Source organism: Monodelphis domestica, chromosome 4, assembly GCF_027887165.1.
Source record: "Monodelphis domestica isolate mMonDom1 chromosome 4, mMonDom1.pri, whole genome shotgun sequence".
NCBI lineage: Eukaryota > Metazoa > Chordata > Mammalia > Didelphimorphia > Didelphidae > Monodelphis > Monodelphis domestica.
Genome location: NC_077230.1, coordinates 7190569 through 7207753, shown reverse-complemented (window position 1 = coordinate 7207753; position 17185 = coordinate 7190569). Strand labels below are relative to the sequence as shown.

At 40.4% G+C, this 17185-nt stretch overlaps 1 protein-coding gene across 2 annotated transcripts in view; it reads right to left on the bottom strand.

The window, feature by feature from the left end:
- The window catches only part of CHAF1B (chromatin assembly factor 1 subunit B), a 41607-nt gene extending 31888 nt beyond the window's left edge, over positions 1 to 9719 (bottom strand). Inside the window, exons 1-3 of one of the 2 annotated variants that reach the window (XM_007493153.3) lie at positions 4486 to 9719; positions 3765 to 3925; positions 3132 to 3264 (exon numbers count right to left, since the gene is read on the bottom strand). In XM_007493153.3, coding sequence (XP_007493215.2) covers positions 3132 to 3264; positions 3765 to 3890 — 259 coding nt within the window. In that variant the 5' untranslated portion in view covers positions 3891 to 3925; positions 4486 to 9719. The remainder of the gene's footprint in view (positions 1 to 3131; positions 3265 to 3764; positions 3926 to 4485) is intronic. The other variant, XM_007493154.3, reaches the window with a different exon arrangement.
- Positions 9720 to 17185: the final 7466 nt, after the last annotated feature.

Genomic DNA, 17185 nt, shown 5'->3' with positions numbered 1-17185 from the left:
GAATAGGACAAACAGCTTTTCCGTAACCCATTTTCTATTGATATTGAAAATGTGGACACAATGTACCAAATGGAACTGGCTGAACTGTAGAATTATGACTCTCTGAAAAACACATTCAAGTCAAGTAGTTTGCCTGATTTCTATGCATCTCACCCCTCTGAGACATATCCTAAACTCAGGAACCCTGCACTCAAAATGACAACCATCTTTGGCAGCACTTATGTCTGTGAACAGACTTTTTCCAGAATGAAACATCTGAAATCTCCAACCAGATCTAGACAAACTGATGCACACTTGCATCACTTGTTACAGCTAGCAGTGACAAACATGGAACCAGACACTGACTATCTCATTAGTTAAAAGCAGGCTCATAGTTCCCATTGAAATACTGGTCAGTTTGTTGATTTAAATTTACTTGTTCTTTATTATAAATACTGTATTTGTTCCCATTGTTTTTTTACTTTAAAATAAGATGTGCAGTGTGCATAGGGATTTGTTCATAGTTTTTTTAAATAGTCCAGCCCTCCAATGGTCTGAGGGACAGTGAACTGACACCCTGTGTACAAAGTTTGGGGACCCCTGCCTTAGTACATAAGTAAATGCCCCAAAGCTATCTGAAGCCCACACAGGTGAAAAGATTCCCCTCAGATCACTTCAGAAATAAAATTTTAACTTAAGTCTCTCTTATTTCCAAAACCAGCACTCTACACATCTCTATTATTCAATATGCAGGTTATTACCACAAATTATTTTGGAAACAGACTTAAGAGTGTGAACTTTAGATTACTCCACTCTACTTAGTCTAACAAAATCAGGAATGTCTACACCCATACTTAAGTATTAAGTATTTAGGAGGATGGCCTATGACAGACATATGCTAGCAAATGACAAATCAGAAACAACTGGCAGACCCCTGGGCTGTCCTAAGTCAAGCTTAAGCTACCATTGGTACATATAAGGCACAGGAAAGTGATGTAAAAACTGTCTATATATTTCATGTCACTTCCTCTCTCTGGCCTCTTTGGCGGCATAGAAGTGGCTGGTGGAGCGTGCTGAGCGTTTCAGCATCTTGGGTGGCGGCTGCTATTGTCCGGGTTTAGCAGTGAGTTTTCCTTGATAATGGCGGAAGCTGAGTAACCTAGTTCAGGTGAGGCATCTTTACTGAGCTCTCTCAGAGTTTAGGGTGATTCTTTCTCCTTTACCTTCCAAACACTATTCTCTTAGAAAGCTACTAATCTTCTTCAGAGCCCTCATGGCGGAGGACTTTGAACTCCCCCTGGCCCAGGCCAGGCAGGAGAAATCCTATACCCTTTCCCTCTCCCTTCTCCTTAATTTCTTCCCTCTATATTAATTAAACCACCATAAATTTCCAAACTGACTTGGGTATTTTATTTGGGATATTCCCTGGCAACCAAAATTAATTTAGATTAGGTCACAACCCTAAAATTATCCTTATAAGCTAGAAACTTTTAAAGGAAATGGAAGATAATTTTTTTTAATTTTCCTTCAAACTCTTCATTTCTATTAAGCACACATAGAAAATAAAAAATTGGTTTATCTGTTATCTACTTTTAAGTAGGAAAAGGTCAATTCAAGAGATAAAGGTGCTAAACCATTTTATCTTGCCAAGACAAGGAATTTAGTTCTTATTATGAAAGTATGTATTCACTACTTTTTTCACTATTTAGAATGGGTGCCTATGGATTTCAAAAGAATGATAAGGAGGATCAATATCTATCTTCAACTACAGAAAAAAAGAGAAAGGAGTCACAACAAAATATATCTGATCCTTTCAATTGTCAATTTCAGTCTATTGACGACCCATGAGAAGACAGAAAAAATATTCTAACTTTATGTGTTATCTTTCCCTTTTTGATTGTGAGCTCCTTGAGGGCAAGAACTGTCTTTTGTCTTTCTTTGTATCCTCAGCATTAAGCATAGTGACAGGCACAGAAATTTACTTAAGGGTGACTGTCTTTAACCTAAACCCTCCCACTTCCATGCAATCAAAAAGACTAAGTTCATGCCTAGAATGAAGCTGCTTATCTTGGTCTATAGAAATCTTTTTTTTTTTTAATTAATCCTTACCTTCTATCTTACTATCAATATTATGTATTGGTTCTAAGGCAGAAGAGGGGTAAGGGCTAGGCAATGGTGATTAAGTGACTTGCCTAGGGTCATACAATTAGTGTCTAAGGACAGATTTTAATCCAGGACCTCCTGTTTCTAGGCCTGGCTCTCAATCAATTGGGTCACCTAGCAGCCTCCTGTTTTTGCTTAAGACCTAGCTTAGATATCTTCTTTTCACAATCATCCCAAATTTAAATGTTCTCTTTATGCCTATCACATTCTACCTGTTAGCAGAAGATCAAACAATTTAAAGTTCTAAGGAACCAAGAGGTATCTAGTACATAATGTCTTCTCCCTATTAGACTATAATTTCTTCAAGAAAAATATTCATTTTTCGTTTTTTAATCCCTATCATCTAATAGAAAATTTTAAGTATCTATTATATTAATATGCAAGTATTTATTATATTATTATGTTATAATAATATAGTACATATGTTTTGATATAGATTATATAGGTATCCCACATCTCAGGGATTAGGGGCATGGTACCTCTGTGATCTGAGAAATCCGCATAAAATTGTTTGGAAAAATTTTTCTTTTTCTTTTATGGAGTTTTTACAGTACCTGATTGTAAAATTTGGGTTAAGTACAGGTTTCCCTCCCATGTCTCAAAGGCAAACATTAATTTTTTACTTTAAGTTTAAAAAAAGAAATTGTGCATATTTATAGTATTAAAAGATAAAAAACGTTGCTGTCATACAATTTTATTCATGTGTTTTCTGCATTTCTGAGCTTCTAAACTTTTCCTGTCTCATCTGCTGGTTGTCTGTGGCTTCTGCAAAACTCCTCAAAGATTCCCATTTAATTTCTTATGCTTATCCCTGATATATCAAAAATGCACTGGGGAAAGTCAATATGTCTAAGGGATACCTATATTTGCTCAAAGGAATGTTGAATTTTAAAAAAACGAGGTCAAGCCAAAAGCCCAAATTTCATCATCTACTTAAAGCTTAAGGTAGACAGTTTCCAGAAATAAAGGCTAAATGTAACAGTACTCACCATCTCCCCCAGATGCCAAGATTTCTCCATTAGGGGAAAACCGAACCACATTTACTGCTTTGGTATGGCGAGCAAGATTGGACAAAAATTCTACGATGGCTTTCCCATCTGGTCCTTTTTCTACTTTCCAGATCTATTGATTAAAAAAAAAAGGCATCATTAATATCAGAAACCAGCTTTCAGAAACAAAAAGATTTCCCTTTGAAAGTGCAAAAATAAAGGTCCCTTTGAAAGAAGAATAACTTTCATGGTATTAGGAGCGAAAAAGAGGTTGGGGTAGACATAGGTATCCACAGTTGGACTGAGGGAAAAGACAAGGACAACAATTGGACACGATGGGCAGGTAGGGATCTGCACGACCTGGACGTAGAGATCACGCACCTATTCGGTTATAATTAAAAAGTCCTTGCAGAAATGTTACACGCCTGGACCCTAAGAATACTGTTGTGGAGTGGCCAGCATCACTAGGGAGTCGGGCCGCACACTGGCGTCCAATTCTAATCAGATGAGTAAAAACGACACTAATAAGGCTGGGGTCCGATGGCTAACGTCCCTGCGGCCCCCCCTGGGCCAGGCCTAAGCCCATGGGGCTGCTGTGGGGGCGGGGCGAGAGAGGGCTAGTTCGGAACTCACCCGCACAGCCGTGTCGACTCCCGAAGAGGCCAATCTGTGAATCTTGCCGTCAGGCCCGTGCTGGAAGTCCAGGCTGTACACTGGCTCTTTGTTGTGCCAGGCTATCTCGCAAGTAATCACCTTCATTGTCCTTTAGAAGCGCAAGTCCTGGTCGCAGGTTCCTACCAGAGAACCCCGACACCCCGTTACACACACAGGTCTCAGGAGGTGGCCCGCTCGGCCAGGCACTCGGAGCCTGAGCTGGGGGGCGGGAGCACCTGCCTATCCCGGGTTTGGCCCCGAAAAGGAGCCCAAGCCGGGGGCCCCGCGCGGAGATCCGCTCGGCTTCCCCACCAGCGGCAGCAGGAGCGGGGGCAGAGGGGTCGGAGCGCGGCAGGAGCAGCGGCGGGGCCAGCCCGAAGGCGCGGGGCAGGGAAGAGGACCAGGTGAGAGGAAACTGAGCCAGGGCAACCTCCGAGAATGTGGGGTCGGGAGGAGGGAGTCCCGGGCCCTGGAAGCCGCTGGGACCGCGAGTTCAGGGCAGCCCCGGCTCTACACGCAGAGATTTCTCCAAAGGGAACGGTAGCGCGCGTTGTGCGCCCTGAGGGGGACGAAGCCCCTCCTCCGGCCCACTCCGCGGCGGTTCTCCCAGGACCTAAGTTCAGGAAAGCGGAAACCAAACCCACCCATCCCGGAGTCCAAACCCCTCCCGCTGCGAGGGCTACATCTCCGCGAAACAAACCTCGGTTCTCCGCTCCCGGATCGCAGCCTTGCCTTGAGGGAAGCTGGGAAGGCACCGAAAGGTCCCGAGGAGAAAACCGGTGACCGGGAAACTTCACTGCCGCCGCCGCAGCCGATTCCCGCGCTCCCGCCGGTGGCCCGCCCCACTGGCCCGGCGAATGGCGGGAGCGGAGGGGCGGGGCCCGAGGCGGCCCTCGCCCTGCCCACTTCCCAGAAGCGGCGGAGGAGAGGAAGAGGAGCGGCGCATCCCTAGTCCGTAGACGTTTTACGTCCCAAAGGGGCTTCTTGGCGTCGTTTAGCGGTATGTTAAAGATCGAAGGCAGAGTTCTTGGTGAAGGTTCGCGGTGCCAATGAAGGCGGTCCACAGGAAGCGAGCCTGGCTTTGAGTGGCGGGCGAGCTTGGTGACGTAGGGAGTCAACTCTGGTCTCCCGATCAGAAAACTGGCGCTCTGTCGTCCCCAGGCCGGGCGGGCCGACCTCACCGCCAAACGGGACTTTTTCCCGATTCCCCCTCTGCCCTCCCTTCCCCACGAATGGCGGGAAAGGAGAAGCAAGGTGAGGCTTCCTTGGGGACAACAGAGCGGAGACGCGTCCGAGGAGGCTGTGCCTCGGCTGTGGCGGCTCAGTCAGACCAGAGAGGCGGGAGCACCTGGATTGGGAAGGGCGCCGCCCCTGGTCTACTTAGTTTTTCCATCTAGGTTTTGCCTTTGGCCAATATAGAGGACTGAATGGAAAGTGAAGACTTCAAAATGATAAGAAAAATAGCCTCTGAAATCGCTCCCCTACATCGGGCAGAACTGGCCTAACCGAAAGGAGTCCTTTGGGGGTAACGTTCTCCCCGGGAGATAATGCACGGAAACACCAGCTGCGGGTCCGGACGAGATGTGGTGAAAGCCCATCAGAGCCGCGCCAGGTTGCTCTGTCTGCCGACAAGTTTCATCCCTTGTTAAGGCCGGAGCTGTCAGGTGCAAAGATGGATTCCGAGCTTTCCCCTCTGCCTGGTTGGAGATGCAGCCTTGTCTCCCGTCACAAATGTGCAAACGGAAATCCGGGTAAGTCAAAGAGGTGGAAAGCGGCAGAGCCTGTGAGATAGAGGACGCTGCTTCTGACCCTCCTCCAGCTCCAAGTCCATGTTCCCAGAATCTCAGCACAAGCCGGATCCAAAGGAAAACTCCATCTACAGCCTGCCGGACGAACGGACGTTCAGCAGAACGTTTTTTTCTTTTGGACAGTTCAAATCTCTACAAAATCCATCACTCAACACTTGAGCACCATTTTGTACCAGTTTGAGATACAAAAAAAAAGGAAACAGTCCTTGCCCTGAAAAAAGACAAGGAAGGAGGGAGACAATAGGAACATGCCACAGATACGAAAGGAACAGAAAGTACTTTTACATGGGTCCAGCACTAAACTGGAAGAGGATCAAGAAAGGCTTCGTGTAGGATTGGGAGATTTAGCCAAGCCTTGAGAAAATGAAGGGATTCTACTAGGTGGTCCGGACGGAGAGTCCAGGCAGTACTCATTCCTAAAAATCCGGAGGCTGTGAAATATTAAATGAACCCCCATGTTTTAGGAGGAAAATGGGTTTGGGGTACTCAAAAGTCAGTGACCAACAAAAGAGGTACAAACCTAATAAAAATGGTAGCAGATAGATCTAAAATTATTAATACAAAAGTACTTCAATAAACAGTGAAGAGAGCCTTTGACTGTGGCTGAACCTGCATCCTGGTTCCCACAGCAAGCAGGGAAGGAGAGTGAAGCAGACTCTCTCCACTCCCATGGGGCCTTGAAGATATACAATAAATATGGCCCTTTACCTTGATAAAGACCTTTAGTTGGAAGTGGACAGCCACTGAAGCCCTAATTTCACCCCAATGGCCTACTTCCCTAAAGGGACTGCTCTCAGGCTGACTTCTCCCTAGGCATGTTGGGAGGCAAGCAGGGAATCATTCCGGAGTCTGTTCTTGGGTGGGGAGGGGGGGATTGTATGGGGTGGAGGGGCATCTGCCTGTCTCTGAATATCCCAGTTCTCAATCACACCCAAGATAAGTTAGATGAACCCCATCTACCAGTAGCTCTCACCTAATCCTGGGTCTAGGAAGATGACCTTAGGAGCACTTTTCCCCTACTTGGAGCCAGATATCTCTGCTTTTCTCCTCCAACCCTCCCCCTCCATTAAACTCACTTCCACCCCCATGAAAGCCCTTCCCCACCACGGTGCAGTTTTCTTCTTTCGGCACAGTAATAAGACCACACATGAGCAAAGGTGAATTTGCACTATGCTAAACTATTCTCCAATATATTTTCAAAACAAGCATTCTACCACAAAGGCAGGAAAATAGGAAATGAATGCTGTGTATGAGGAACAGCAAGGTTGCCAATCTGGTCATATAATATGAATTTATCAACCAAAATCAGGCTGACTGTAAAGCCGCTCTCTTCCCTTCCTAAAGGAGTTCAGTGCCCAGAATGTCTTCATCTTGGCATTCCTCTAAATACCCTAACCTCCCAATTCCTCAACTTAGCTATTGCATATGACCTACTCCTCCCAGCTACACAAAGTCATTTTGTTGTTTTTCAGTATTGTCTGACCCTTTGTGATCCCATCTGGGGTTTTCTTGGCAAAGAGTGGTTCATCATTTCCTTCTCCAACTCATTTAAATTTGAGGAAATGGAGACAAATGGAGTTAAGTGACTTGTCCAGGGTCACGTTGCTATTAAGTGTCTGAAGCCAGATTTAAGCTCTGGAAGATGTCTTCCTGACTCTGGGCCCAGCACTCTATTAACTGTGCCACTTTGCCCTAATAGTTATATCTTTGACCCAACTCTAGTGACCTTTTTTTCAAATTCCTCCTTGACCATTTTGCAGCCTCTGATAAGCATTATCTTGTTGATCTGTTTTCTCTAGGTTTTCTTACAGTGCTTTCCTGGTTTTTCTACCTCTGACCACTCCAATCTCTTTTCCTAGATCGACATCTAAGTCATGTGTGTCATATTACCAAAAATCCACTTCTCCCTCCCAGATACTCCCAATTGAGAAATAAAATCCCCATTACAAATTTATATGGTCAAGCAAAATAAATGTCCATGTTAACCCATCTTCCCCCAGAGTGCCATTCTACATTGTGAGATCTCCACCTCTCCATCTCTAGTAGATAGCATGTTCCATTGGAAATTTTCTAGAATCATGGTTGATCATTCTGGGGATCAGTTTCTAAATCTTTCAAAGTTACTTGTCTTTGTTATAGTATTATCACTGTACTAATTGTGCTCCTGGCTCTGTCCACTTCACTCTGCATCAGTTCATACAAGTCTTCCCAGGATTCTCTGAAAAAGTCTCCATTATTTCTTACAGCACAACAGTATCCCATCACATATCACAAGCTGTTCAACCATCCTTTAATGGATGAGTAGCCCTTCACTCTCCAATTCTTTGCCATCACAAAACATTAAAAATATTTTGTGCAGTCTTAAGAATTTATTTTGCTTAGAATTAATCTCCCACATAATCTACTTTCCCCCATAAGCTCTTTTCTGTTTGACTGTTGAGTGAAATATATTTCCGTATCTGTGTGTATACACACACGTATATCTCATTTGACCAATTTAGTAAATTGTGTTTGTATAAGCTTTTTATACCACAATTATTGGGATAATTTCCCCTAGCCTTCCTTTCCCATGCTTTTATGTACTGTATTCATTTTCCCTATCCTTTTGAGATTTCTTTTAAAATTGTCAAAACATAATAGAACCAATGCCAGACCTTCTAATTATATTCTCTGTCTTGACCCCAGTAGGATACAGTTCTTATCATCTCCTTTTATTAGAATATAGTTTGTCATCCTTGTTTAATCCATCACTGTTCACTTATGTTTAACTTTTTGTTTCTTGACTCCTGATTGCACCTCGAAATTTCTTTGTGACTCAAGTATTTTTATTCAAAATGTGTGAAAGTACCCTATTTCATGAAAAATCCATGTCCTCCCCCCTCCATAGGGATTATAAAATTTTGTTGAAAATTGAGACACTAATGCAATGCTGATGGAGTTGTGAATTAATTCAGCCATTCTGGAAGACAATTTGGAATTATGCCCAAAGGGCTTTAAAAGAATGCATGCCTTGATCCAGCCATACCACTACTGGGATTATACCCCAAAGAGATGAGGAAAAACACTTGTACAAATATATTCATAGCTGTTCTATTTGTGGTGGCAAAAAATTGGAAAATGAGGGGGTGTCTCTCAATTGGGGAATGCCTTAACATATACATAATGGTGATAGAATACTATTGTGCCTTAATGATTGATGATCTGGAGGCTGTAAAGATTAAATTTAACTCTCCCCTGATAGTGAAAGTGAAATTAATTAACTCTCCCCTGATTGTGAAGATTAAATTATATCCCCTGCCCATTTTTAGATTTAATCCCCAAAAGGATAAACATCTCACTTAATCATTATGGGGGAGAGGTCTGTGACAATAGAGGTCTGTGTGATAAGACTGTTCTTAAACCTTTCCCTTTGGACTGACACCTGGTGAATGAAAAGAACTGACTCCTTTCCTGGATTTTCTGAAGGGACTAACCACTTAAGAGAGTCTCCCTGCATCCCCAGATCCTTGGCTCAAAGATGAAGCCTTTTCAGCTAAGGACTAAACCCCCCCTGCCTGGGTTGAGCCAGAGGTCAGAGCAAAATACTTAGTGCTTAGGCCAGATATCTTACCCTATCCTCTCTCTGATTTCTTACTTCATTCTTTCTATATTTTGTAAATACATTGTAAATAAATCTCTTTGGAATTAGCTAAATTCCTGGTGACTCTACTCTTGAATAATCCAGACCAACCTTTTATTTAAAAAACAAACAAACCTATTTCCCCTTTACAAGCCTTTACAAGGCTTTCCATATGAACTGGGAGAACCTCAATGAACTGATGCAGAGTGAAATAAGCAGAACCAGGAGAAAATTGTACACACAGAGAAAAGCATTGCGTATAAACCCAATGTAATGGACTTTGTTTCTAGTAGCAATGCAACAAGCCAGGGCACACTTGAAAGACTTATATAAAAGAATGCTATCCACATTGAGAGAAAGAACTATAGGAGTAGAAACACAAAAGAAAAACATATAACATCACTTATCACATATATATACATGTGTATGTGATTTGAGGATTAGGCAAATAGGTATCAAATGACAAAAGTGGAATTACTTCTCAGTTGGAAAGGATGGCAAATGGGGAAGAAAATGAATCATGGAAACATGAAAAACAATTAAAATTAAATAAATTACATTTTAAAAATATATAGTATTGCTGAGTAAATTATTCTTGGCTAAAAACTATTTTATTTCATATTCCAAGAGCTCTGCTCATTTATACTTTATATTCTTGGCAGTATTTTTTCCTTTCACTTGGATGCTCTTCATTTTGACAATCATGTTTCTGAGAGTTGTCAGTTTGGTTTTCTTGCAGTAAGTGACTGGTTGATTCTAGTCACATTACTTTTTGATTTGAAGAGATCAGGACAGCTTTCATTTAAAATTTAAGTTTGAAGTCTAGGCTTTTTTTTTTTTAAAGATTGGCAGTGGGGTGGTAATGGAATACTATTGTGCTCAAAGGAACAATAAAGTGGAGGAATTCCATGGGAACTGGAACAACCTCCAGGAAGTGATGCAGAGTGAGAGGAGCAGAACCAGGAGAACATTGTTCAGAGAGACTGATACACTATGGTACAACTGAAAGCAATGGACTTCTCTGCTAGGAGTAATGCAATGATCCAGGCCAATTTGGAGGGACTTATGAGAAAGAACACTATCCACATCCAGAGAAAGAACTGTGGGAGAATACAGAAGAAAAACATGTGATTGATTATATGGCTTGATGGGGATATGATTGGGGATATTGACTTTAAATAATCACTCTATTGCAAATATTGATAATATGAAAATGGGTTTTGATGAATGATACATGTAAAACTAAGAGGAAATGCTCGTCTCCTCCAGGATGGGGTAGGGAGAGGAGACAGAAAGAACATGAAGCATGTAACCATGGAAAAAATATTTTAATTTAATTAAATTTAAGAAAAAATTTTAAAGCAATAGAAGTGGGTGTGTAGGTGGGACTCATAGCATTCCAGTAGTCAATGATTCTTAAATTTTTTTCTCTTCAATATTTTCCAGTTCATTTTTTTTCTGTGAAATAATATTCCCCCCCCCCTGTCATTTCACTTGGATTTTATTTTTTATTGGCAAATGAAGAACTTACACTCTATTTGGTCCATTTTATTGTCACGGCGTTTCTAAATTGGGGGAAGTTTGTATTATTTTTTTTTATATAAATTTATTTAGTCAGTTGAGAACATTATTCCTTGGCTACAAGAATCATATTATCTCCCTCCCTCCACCCACCCACATAATTAAGTTGTTTTTCTTCTGTGTTTCTATTCCCATAGTGTTTCCTCTGAATGTGGATAGAGTTCTTTCTCATAGATTCCTCCGGGTTGTTCAAGATCAATGAGAAGTCCATTACATTTGATTGTACTACAATATACCCATCTCTGTACAATGTTCTCCTGGTTCTGCTTCTCTCAATCCGCATCAATTCACGGAGGTTGTTCCAGTCTCCATGGAATTCCTCCACTTTATTATTCCTTTGAGCTCAATAGTATTCCATCATCAGATAACTTAGTTTGTTCAGTCATTCCCCAATTGAAGTGCATCCCCTCATTTTCCAATTTTTTGCCACCACAAAGAGCGTAGCTATGAATATTCTTGTACAAGTCTTTTTACTTATTATCTCTTTGGGGTACAAACCCAGCAGTGCTATGGCTGGATCAAAGGGCAGGCAATCTTTTAGTGCCCTTTGGGCATAGTTCGAAATTTCCCTCCAGAATGGTTGGATCAATTCACAACTCCACCAGCAATGCATTAATGTCCCGACTTTGTCACACCCTCTCCAGCATTCATTACTTTCCTTTGCTGTTATGTTAGCCAGTCTGCAAGGTGTGAGGTGATACCTCAGAGTTGTTTTGATTTGCATCTCTCTGATTATCAGAGATTTAGAACACTTTTTCATCTGCTTAACTTTCCTTAACTGAAATTTCCAACTTTTTGTACAATTGATGTAGCTCTTTATATTTGAGTAATTAGACCTTTATCAGAGGTTTTTGTTATGAAGATTGCTTCCCAATTTGTTGCTTCCCTTCTAATTTTGGTTGCATTGATTTGGTTTGTAGAAAACCTTTTTAATTTGATGTAATCAAAATTATTGATTTTACATTTTGTAGTTTTTTCTAGCTCTTGCTTGGTTTTTTAAAGTCTTTCCTTTCCCAAAGATCTGGCATGTATACTATTCTGTGTTCACCTAATTTGCTTATAGTTTCCTTCTTTATATTCAAGTCATTCAACCATTCTGAGTTTATCTTGGTGTAGGGTGTGACATGTTGATCCAAACCTAATCTCTCCCATACTATCCTCCAATTTTCCCAGCAGTTTTTATCAAAAAGTGGGTTTTGGTCCCAAAAGCTGTAATCTTTGGGTTTATCATACACTGTCTTGTTGAGGTCACTTACCCGAAGTCTATTCCACTGATCCTCCTTTCTGTCTCTTAGCCAGTTCCAAATTGTTGTGATGACCACTGCTTTATAGTATAGTTTGAGATGTGGACTGCAAGTCCTCCTTCCCTTGCATTTTTTTCATAATTTCCCTGGATATCCCTGATCTTTTGTTCTCCCAATGAACTTTATTATGTTTTTTTCTAATTTGGTAAAAAAGTTTTTTCCTAGTTCAATGGATATGGCACTTAATATGTAAATTAATTTAGGTAGGATTATCATTTTTTTTATGTTAGTTCGTCCTACCCATGAGCAATCAATGTTTTTCTAATTGTTTAAATCTAGTTTATTGATTTTGTGGAGAGTGTTTTGTAGTTGTGTTCATATAGTTCCTGTTTTTCTCAGCAGATAGATTCCTAAGTATTTTATATTGCCTAGGGGGATTTTAAATAGAATTTCTCTTTCTAATTCTTGCTGCTGAGATGGATTGGAGATATATAGAAATACTGATGACTTATGAGAATTTATTTTGTATCCTGCCACGGTGAACTTTAGATTACTCCACCCTACTTAGTCTAACAAAAACAGGAATGTCTACTCCCATACTTAAGGATTAAGTATTAATGAGGATGACTTTTGACAGACATGTGCTAGCAAATGACAAATCAGAAACAACCGACAGGCCCGGGGGCTGTCCTAAGATAAGCTTAAGATACCATTGGAACATGTGAGATGCAGGAAAGTGATGTAAAAACCATCTATATATTTCACGTCACTTCCTCTCTCCGGTCTCTTTCCGTGGAGAGGTGGCACTGGCGGCAGCTTGCTGAGCGTTTCAGCATTTTGGCGTGGTGGCAGCTATTGTCCAGGTTTGGCGTTGAGTTTTCCTTGATATTATACTGGGAGAAGTTGAGTAGCCTAGCTCAGGTGAGGCATCTTTACTGAGCTCTCTCAGAGTTTAAGCTGATTCTTTTCTCCTTCACCTTCCAAACACTATCCTCTGAGAAAAGCATCTAATCTTCAAGGACCTCGTGGAGGAGGTCTTTAAAAATCCCCCTGGCACAGGCCAGGTGGGAGAAATCCTATATCCTCTTTCTCTCTCTTCTACTTAATTCCTTCCTTCTATATGAATCATAATCACCATAAATTTCCAAACTGACTTGGGTATTTTATTTGGGATTTTCTCTGACAACCAAATTAATTTAGGTTATGTCACAACCCTAAAATTATCCTTATACCACTTTGCTAAAGTTGATTATTTTGACTAGATTCTATAAAGATAATTTTAGGGAAGTGACTTAAAATCTAAATTAATTGATCACCAGGGAAAAATCCCAAATAAAATACCCAAATCAGTCTGGAAATGTATAGTGATTTTAATTAGTATAGAGGAAAGGATTTAAGTAGAAAGAGGGAAGAGGATATAAAATTTCTCCTGCCTGGCCTGTGCCAGCGGGAGTTCAAGATCTCTGCCCCTGGGTCTCTGAAGGAGATTAGAGGCTTCTAAAAGGATGAAGTTTGGAAAGTAAAGGAGGGGAAACTCAGCCAGAAACTCACCACCAAACCGGACAATAGATTGTAGCCAAGCCAAGATGAAGAAAGGACCAGCTCGCTGCCACCAGCCAACTCTCCACTGCCAAATGTACCAGAGAGAGGAAGTGATGCAAATTATATAGACCTTTTATTCTTGTATACCCTCCTCACAATTTTCATGTCTACCAATCACATCAGAGAGCTTTTCTCCAGGGCTGCCCTTTCTTTAGTACTCATTTTCTTGGATTAGATTATAAATTTTGAGTTACTTAACACTTCTTTGTTAAATTCACCTTTTGTAACCTTTTTGTGATTAATTTACCCTTTATAGTTGTAAACCTTAAAATTTCCCAGACCCTACTTTATAAGATTGGATTAAGTCCAATTCCCCATTTGGGCAGTGAACTCTACTTAAAGCAGGAATGTGAGAATTCTACTTTACCTACTTGGGTCTGCCCTAAGGGAAGATAAAGTTGTAAACTCTTTTCTGAACAATGAAAAGTACTTAAACCCATACTTTTCTTAAGCTAAGTACTTAAAAAGGTCAGTCAACTTGTGAATTTACAAGGAACAAAGAACTGGAAAACTTACTCAGAGCTTTCCTGGTGTGAATTACTCAAAAATCCACACCTTCTTAGGTGTGGACTAAGAATGGGCGGTCCTTTAGAAACATCTACAGTGATTGGTAGATGTAAGGACTTAGGGGAGGTGACAGAGAAGATTTTGCCCTTAAAAATAAGAGCTCAGGGAAGAGCTAAGAAGTCATTCTGAAACATTCAGATTGGAGAGACTCATTCTGAAGAGACTGATTCTGAAACATTCAGATGGAAGAGGAGCTGGTGAAAGCAGCTGAGATGCTACTGGCCTGGTGTCATTAGAAATACTTACTTAGACAGATCTTATGGTGAGTGTTAAAAAACTGACTGATTTCTCTTTTAAGACTCAGGTCTAGGCCATATTGGCTTTGAGGCCCTTCATACTTATTCCTTTCTTACTCTCTCTCTCTCTTCTTTCGATTACTCATTGTATTGTTAATTAAAAATCTCTATAAATCCCAATTGACTTGGGTATTTGAATAACTGGGAATATTTCCCTGGAGACCACCTTATATTTGATTTTAAAACCCAAGACACTGTAGTGAAACATATTTCTGCGGTCAAATTTGCTCACCCTCTCTTATATCTATCACAATTTATATCTTCCACTATTTTAATCACTACAGTTTAAGACCTCAACCATTTTAAATCTCACATAGTTACTTAACACCTTTTTGTATTAAGATCTTAAAATAGACTTAGCTTAAAGTTCTACCTTCACTATGAAGTAAAAACTAAATACCTGGGTATCACATGTGTCCTTGATTCGAATCCATTTCCATGCTGGTCTTTGCATTAGGGTGTTCATTTAGAGTCTCTCCTCAGTCATGTCCCCTTAACCCCTGTATTCCAGCAGTTGCTTTTCCTCGGTGTTTTTATTCCCACAATTTGTCCTCTCGCTTGTGGATGGTGTTTTTTCTCCTAGGTCCCTGCAGATTGTTCAGGGACATTGCATTGAAACCAATGGAAAAGTCCATTATGTTCGATTGTACCATAGTGTATCAGTCTCTGTGTACAATGTTTTCCTGGTTCTGTTCCTTTCGCTCTGCATCACTTCCTGGAGGTTGTTCCAGTCTCCATGGAATTCCTCCACTTTATTATTCCTTTGAACACAATAGTATTCCATCACCAACAGATACCACAATGTGTTCAGCCATTCCCCAATTGAAGGGCATCCCCTCATTTTCCAAATTTTGGCCACCACAAAGATCGCAGCTATAAATATTCTTGTACATATATTTTTCCTTATTATCTCTTTGAGGTACAAACCCAGCAGTGCTATGGCTGGATCAAAGTCTTTTAGAGCCCTTTGGTCATAGTTCCAAATTTCCCTCCAGAATGGTTGGATCATTTCACAACTCCACCAGCAATGAATTAATGTCCAGACTTTGCCACATCCCCTCCAGCATTCATTACTTTCCTTTGCTGTCATGTTAGCCAATCTGCTAGGTGTGAGGTGATACCTCAGAGTTGTTTTGATTTATATTTCTCTGATTAAAGAGATTTAGAATACTTTTTCATGTGATTATTAATAGTTTTGATTTCTTTAGCTAAAACTGCCAGTTTGTGTCCCTTGCCCATTTATCAATTGGAAAATGGCTTGATTTTTGTACAATTGATTTAGCTCTTTATAAATTTCAGTAATTAGACCTTTGTCAAAGGTTTTTGTTATGAAGATTGTTTCCCAATTTGTTTCCCTTCTCATTTTGGTTACATTGGTTTTATTTGTACAATAACTTTTTAATTTGATGTAATAAATTTTTATTTTACATTTTGTGACTCTTTCTATGTTTTGCTTGGTTTTAAAGTCTTTCCCTTCCCAAAGATCTGGCATGTATATTATTCTGAGTTCACCTAATTTACTTATAGTTTCCTTCATTATGTTTAAGTCATTCACCCATTCTGAGTTTATCTTGGTGTAGGGAGTGAGATGTGATCCAAACCTAATCTCTCCCACACTGTCATCCAGTTTTCCCAGCAGTTTTTGTCAAATAGTGGGTTTTTGTCCCAGAAGCTGGGGTCTTTGGGTTTGTCATATACTGTTGCTGAGGTCACTTCAAGTCTATTCCACTAATCCTCCTTTCTGTCTCTTAGCCAGTACCAAATTGTTTTGATGACCACTGCTTTATAATATAGTTTGAGATCTGGGACTTCAAGGCCACCTTCCTTTGTTTTGTTTTTTTCCATTATTTCCCTGGATATCCTTGATCCTTTGTTCTTCCAAATGAACTTTGTTATGGTTTTTTCTAATTCAGTAAAAAATTTGTCGAAGTTCAATGGGTATAGCACTAAATAGATAAATAAGTTTGGGTAGGATGATCATTTTTATTATATTAGCTCATCCTACCCATGAGCAGTTAATGTTTTTCAAATTGTTCAAGTCTAGTTTTAGTTGTGTGGAGAGTGTTTTGTAGTTGTGTTCATATAGTTCCTGTGTTTGTCTCGGCAGATAAGTATTTTATTTTGTATAAGGTGATTTTGAATGGGATTTCTTATTCTAATCCTTGCTGCTGAGCTGTGTTGGAAATATATAGAAATGCTGATGACTTATGCGGGTTTATTTTGCATCCTGCAACTTTGCTAAAGTTGTTGATTATTTCGACTAGCTTTTTGGTTGAATCTCTAGGATTCTTTAAGTAGACCATCATGTCATCTGCAAAGAGTGATAACTTGATCTCCTCCTTGCCTATTTTGATGCCTTCAATTTCTTTTTCTTCTCTCATTACTACTGCTAGTGTTTCTAGTACAATGTCAAATAGTAGAGGTGATAATGGGCATCCTTGTTTCACTCCTGATCTTATTGGGAATGCATCATTTATCCCCATTGCAGATGATGTTAGCTGATGGTTTTAGATATATACTGTTTATTATTTTTAGGAACAACACTTCTATTCCTATGATTTCTAGTGTTTTTAATATGAATGAGTGTTGCATTTTATCAAAGGCTTTTTCTGCATCTATGTGATAACCAGTGGAATCGTGCGTAGGCTATGGGAGGGTTTGCGGGAGGGGGGGAGAAAAAGAA